We start from the raw sequence: 6,444 nt of genomic DNA on the forward strand, positions 1-6,444 counted from the left end.
CCCAAAATCTCTGTAAATGTTTATGAAAATTAATAAAATATAATTATAGAAAAAAAAATAACAAAAGTTTCATCAAAAAGATTCCTAGTGCTCCTTTTTATAGACACAGCTACCTCCTTCCTACTCCATCTTTTCTACTTTTGTATTGTATCTCATATTGTCTGATTGTTGGGAAAATTAAAAGGGAGATACCTGTTTTATTTTTCATTGAATCTTCAGAACCTAAAAGAGTATATGTCCCATTGTAGGTGCCAGATACACAGTTATTAAATGAATCACTTATGCAAAGGATAGTGCTCTCTGGTGAGGAAGAATTGGGAGAAACCTTGGCTTATATACACAACACTGTTTTGATATAGATTTCACATAAGCACAATCAAGTATTCTGGGATTCCCATTCTCCTCAAGGTTAGCCACAATTTGTTGTGATCCACACAGTCAAATGTCTTAGCATAGTCAGTAAAACACAGACATCCCTCTAGTACTCTTTGCTTTATGCCAACATCCATCTGACTTTGACAATAATGTCTCTAGTGTCTTCTAAATCCAGCTTGTATTTCTGGTAGTTCTCTTTCAGTGTACTATTCCAGTCATTTCTGGATAATCTTCAGCAGGATTTTGCTTGTGTGTGATATGAGTGATAATGTATGATAATTTCAACACTCTGTTGGATCACCTTTTCTTTGGAATGGGAATAAATATGGATCTCTTCCAGTCTGTTGGCCAGGTAGTTGTCCTCCAGATTTCTTGGCACAACCTGGTGAACATGTCCAGGGCCGCAACTGTTTGTTGAAATATTCTGTGCATAGCCCATGTTATTAGTTTCATGGTATAAACAATAAAGCATCATATGAATAGAGGCTAATAATTGATAGGCTGTTTCTGGTCACCTTATAATCTCTGACCTAGATTTCCCTGGGAGTCCAAAGACCTTACATATTTTTACTTTGATTGGTCAGAGAAGAATTTAAAAATATGATTAATGCCACTTCTTTATCTTCTTTTTATTTAAGTAAAATCCTAAATGGCACACCTTAAGCAGCATATATTAGGATTGGATTTCTTAATGGTATCATATTATCATTGCAGATGCCTAACATTTTTTTAATTGGAATAGACCGATGTGAAAATCTTTTTACCTCACATGATTACATGTTTTTTGAAGGAATTAAGACTGTTGACTGGGTTGAGGACAAACAAACAAGAGAAGCTATTTCACCCAAAACTTGGCTTGAGGACAGAGGGACAGAAACCGAGAACATAACCACAGTTCCTGACATCAAGTCACCTGTCCCTTCATTATGCATGATGGATATTCCATCTTCTGAAACTGTTGTACTTCGTTCTGTCTTGAAGAAACCCTCTTCTAATCTACTTACAGAAAGCTTACAGGTAGCTACCTTGCCTAAACGAAATGTAATAAAAATTTATTTTACCACGTCATAGTGATATAAGAGTGAGTATGTCATTTACATTTTTTTTAACTTCCTCTTTTCTCATGTGTAGGAGTGTGTGTGAGTTTCTCTGATCTTTCCCCCTAAATCAGTATGCTATATGGTATCCAGAATATAAGTTGACTAGTTCATAAAAGACTTAAAATTATTACGAATTTTCTATTTCCTCCCAGGGTATTTGATATTAGAAATAGTTTTTTTTTGCAGGCATGATTCTTTCTTTGTGGCAAAATTTCAAAGGGAATTTTGCTGCAAATTCAAAAGTGGCACCTCTCAGGTTGATTGAATCTACCAGCTGCTCTGTTGGAGGAAAATGGGCATTTCCTCCTATGAAGTACAGCCTTGGAAACCCTATGGAAGGGGCTGTGACTGGGAATTGACTCATTGGTACTTTGTTGGTTTGGTTGTCTAGGTAACTTAATTTTTGTTTGGGATTAATAATCATGTTCTCTTTTATACTACTTTACCTACAAAGTTAGTATACATTCTTTTTCCCACCAGATCTTTCCCATTTCCTTTACTGTCCCTTCCTCATCCCCATGAAATTGTGCAACCCTGTGATTAACCACCCCACCCACTGCCCATCCTCACCACTCTGCCCCCCACCCCTGCCTGCCTCTCAATCCTCATACTTATTCTACAATAATAGTCTCATATAATATTTGACCTTATAGAACTGAGGTAGTTCACTTAGCATAATGCCCTCCATTCCCTCCCAAGTTAGGTAGTGATTTACAAAATCCTTTCTCCTGCATTCTGTATGGTATTCTGTCATGTGAATGTACCATAATTTCTCAATCCATTCAGTTATGATGAGATATTTGGACTATTTCCATATTCTTGCGATGGTGAATAACGCTGCTATAAACATAATATGTAACGTGATATCTGCCTTTGGGGAGAATTCACACTATTTTTAATGACTTTTCATTGATGTTTATATTGTTAGGAACATTGTGACAACCTCTGTGGTGGTGAGACTCATTCAAGCGTGATGCCAAATTTTAGAATCCATTACCAAGAACAAAAAGCAGGTAAAAAAATTTTACACATTTATTTATTTAATTTTAATGAAAGTTTACAGAAACTTAGGGTTTCAGTCATTCGTTATTGCACTTTTCCCCCTACCCACTCCCACCCCCCTAATTCACTCTTCTTAAAATGAAAAACTCTTTCATTGTTATGCCATCCTTCCCCCCTCAACTCCACTCCACTGTGTAGTCTTCACTCTGGACTTTAAAAATGACAAGAATACCCATTCATACGTCCCTTTTAAACAGTTCTCTCCCTCATTTGTTTCAGTGCAATATATACATCATTCCTCCGCTCCTTTTCTGTCTTCCCTCAACCCTGATATCAGTCCTGTTTTACCACAGTGGCCCTATGTAATATTTGTCCTTTTGTGACTGAGCTATTTCACTCAGCAAAATGTCCTCCAGGGTAATCCATTTTGCATAATATTTCATGAGTTCCTTCTTTTTCTTTTCTTTTTTAAATTTTATTATTGTTATGAGTGTGTACCGTCAAATTGGAGAGAACCTTGTTTTTCAGTGCTGCAGAGTATTCCATTGTGTGGAATATACCAGTTTCTCTATCCATTCGTTTGTTGATGGGTACTTGGTTTGTTTCCAGCTCTTTGCTATTGCAATCAAAGCTGCAGTAAACATGGGTGTGCATATATCTGCTTGGGTGGCAGTTATGGTTTCTTTAGGGAAAATTCCAAGTAGTGGAATTGCTGGGTCAAATGGTATTTCTATTTGCAAGTTGTTTTTTGTTTAATTTATTTTAGTTTTAATTTTATTATTTGTGTGTGTGTGTGTGTGTGTGTGTGTGTGTGCCGTCAAATCGGATCTAACTGGTACAGGAGGAGATTGCCCCTCCTTGCCTGGCAGAGCATCTTGGTGGATTCGAACCATGCACTTCTGGGACTGCAGTGCAGCTTCTTGTCACTAGGCCACCAGAGATCCCCTATTTGCAAATTTTTGAGAAAGCGCCATACAGCCTGCCATAGTGGTTGTACCTTTTTACACGTCCACCAACAGTGAATAAGGGTTCCAGTTTCTCCACAACCTCACCAACATTTGTTGCTTGCTGTTCTGTTAAATTTTGCTATTCTTACTGGGATGAGATGATATCTCATAGTTGTTTTGATTTGCATCTCTCTTAGAGCTAGAGATTTTGAACATTTCTTCATGTGCTTGTTAGCTATCTGAATGTCTTCTTTGGTGAAGTGTCTGTTGATATCCTGTGTCCATTTTTCAATTGGGTTATTTACTTTTATCTTGTTGTGGTGCTCAAGTATTTTATAAATTTTATATGTAAGTCCCTTGTCTGACATGTCATTACCAAATTTTTTTTCCAGTGTATGGCTTCCCTTTTTACACTGTTGGAGAAGTTTTTGGATGTGCATAGGGATTTGATTCTTAGAAGGTTCCATCTATCCTCTCCTGGTTGTAGAAAAATTACGCATTTATTTTTAAGCTTGAAAATATAATTTTCTCATTTAAAAAAAGCCAGTTTTCCTGGTTGTGGTTTTGGTTTGTTGTTGTGGTTTTTTTATTTTTATTTTATGTTTTTATATTTTTTGCTGCTCCTCATGAGAAGATGGGCATTCTGCTCTAAAAACCTACTGGAAGATCAGCTATGAGTTAGTTCTGATTCAGTGACATATAACAGCAAAATCCAATTGGAATTAATGTTATAAAACAAAATATCTATAGATGATTGCATGACAACTCAAAATTGTTTGTACACTTTGACTCTAAAAAAGTGAACGTTTGAGTTTGGTGGACTCAAACATCCAGTCTTTCAGTTTGCAGCTTGACCCTCAACTGTTGATAGTATAGTCTATTAAAATCAATTATCATAATTTAATTAAAAATGTTGCTTATCTTTTCCATTTTCTCTATGTATTTAGCCTTTATGACGATATAGATATTAGCAGAATATAATCTTACTATGGTATTTCAGTATATGCCTTTTACCTAAATTAATTTTTAATGTGTTCTTGTTTATTTTATTGTCTTTCTATGATCTAGAAAATCACAGTGCACCAACTCTCCTAAATGTGAGGAAGAGGAAGAGAGTTACTTTTGGAGAGGACCTAACTCCTGAAGTGTTTGATGAATCTTTGCCCGCAAATACTCCATTGCGAAAAGGAGGAACGCCTGTTTGTAAAAGGGATTTGGGTAGTCCCGGTCCTCTGCAACTTGAAGAGTCGCCAGTTCCTGGACCTTTATCTCAGCCAGATTTTGATGACAAGGAAGAGAATCTTGTAAGTATGAAAAGTTTGTGAAGAGATTCCCTGGAGAAGGACATGGAATTGTACTGTGGCAGGATCTTATACTAAACACAAAGTCATGCAAATCAAAGGTATTTATAATAAATCATAAAGCATCCACTGTAAAGGAATTTAAAATGTGTATGATACACCAACTCAGTCAGTGTTTAGATGAAATTTTGAGATCTAAATAAATTGAAAAATGTTTCCTGTTCATGGGTAGAATGACTCAGGATTGTGAAAATGACATTCCTACCAAGAGCAGTCTTACCTGTTCAATGCAATACCAATACAGATATAAAATTCCTTTTTCAAAAAGATGGAAAAGGCAGTCAGCAAGTTTATTTAGAAAGAAAAGAGACCCTGAATAAACAAAGCACTTCTGAAAAATAAAAAGTAGGAGGCATAAATGCTTCTTCATCTCTACACTTGTACAGGTGTAATAACTAAAACAGCATGGTCCTGGTACGACGGGCACTTAGACCAATGGAACAGAATCAAGAACCCAGAAATCAACCCATCTACTAGGAAACAAAACCTATCAAGTGTGGAAATGACAGCCTCATCACCAAATGGTACTGTCAGAACTTAGCTACTAGCTACAGAAAGTGGAAGCAAGATTCATATCTCCTATAATATAAAAAAACCAATTCAAAGTGGATCAGAGATCTAGGGATAAAGCTCCAGGCCATAAAGATCATAAGTTAAAATGGGACCAAACTTAGAAGGCCTAGCCTGTAGTACAAATAAGTTGTCAAATAGAGTCAGAAATGCACATTTAGGAGTGTACAACATCGATGAAGGAGACCTTCTAAAGATTAAATCCCTGTGTATGTATCAAAAACTTTTTTGCATAGAGTGAAAAAGCCAACTGATGAGACAAAAGTATTTGGCAATGGTATCTCAGACAAGAGTCTCATGAAAGTTTACAGAATCCTACAGTACCTCCACAAGGAAAAGACTGATAATCACAAAATGGGCAAAAGATTTTTCACAGAGGAAGACATTTGGATGGCTAACAAACACATAAAGAAATGCTCAAAATCACTGGCTATAAGCAGGGTGAAAATCAAAACCACAATGAGATATCATCTCACTCCATTAGCAGTGGCAGACTTTACCAAGACAGCAAGCAAGACATGTTGGAGAGGATGGATGTGGAGAGATTACTGTTCTCATGCACTGATGGTGAGATTGTAAAATTGGACAACCACTCCGGAGGGCAGTTTGGCATTTCCTCAAAAAAGTTGAAATAGAATTTCATATGACCCATTTATTCCACTGCAGGATATACCCCAAGGAAAATTGAATGGTGACACAAATGGAGATTTGTACTCTGATGTTCATAGCAGCATTATTCACAATAGCGAGAACATGGAAACAACCCAAATGTTCATTAACAAATGACTGGATTGAAAGATGGTGGTACACGCACATGATAGCATATGTAGCATTCAAAAGCAATGACTTAAAATTCATATGGCCAACAAGCACATGGAGAAATGTTCAAAATCCCTAGCTCTGAGAGAGATGGAAATCAAGACAACTATGAGATACCATCTCTCCCTAGTAAGACTAGCAAAATTTAACAGAACAGCAAGCAACAAATGCTGGCAAGGTTGTGGAGAGACTGGAACCCTTATTCACTGTTGGTGGGAGTGTAAAATGGTACAACCACTGTGAAAAGTGGTGTGGCGCTTTCTCAAAAAG

At 36.7% G+C, this 6,444-nt stretch overlaps 1 protein-coding gene across 1 annotated transcript in view; it reads left to right on the forward strand.

Annotated features, from left to right (window-relative positions):
* Positions 1-6,444, forward strand: part of CDCA2 (cell division cycle associated 2) — a 63,182-nt gene that overhangs the window by 39,907 nt on the left and 16,831 nt on the right. Inside the window, exons 6-8 of the mRNA XM_006884918.1 lie at positions 1,166-1,392; positions 2,404-2,488; positions 4,493-4,728. Of these exons, the coding sequence (XP_006884980.1) occupies positions 1,166-1,392; positions 2,404-2,488; positions 4,493-4,728 (548 nt within the window). The remainder of the gene's footprint in view (positions 1-1,165; positions 1,393-2,403; positions 2,489-4,492; positions 4,729-6,444) is intronic.

This window comes from Elephantulus edwardii, unplaced genomic scaffold (genome assembly GCF_000299155.1).
Source record: "Elephantulus edwardii isolate Elephantulus edwardi_28Jun2011 unplaced genomic scaffold, EleEdw1.0 scaffold00038, whole genome shotgun sequence".
In the NCBI taxonomy this organism is placed as follows: Eukaryota; Metazoa; Chordata; class Mammalia; order Macroscelidea; family Macroscelididae; genus Elephantulus; species Elephantulus edwardii.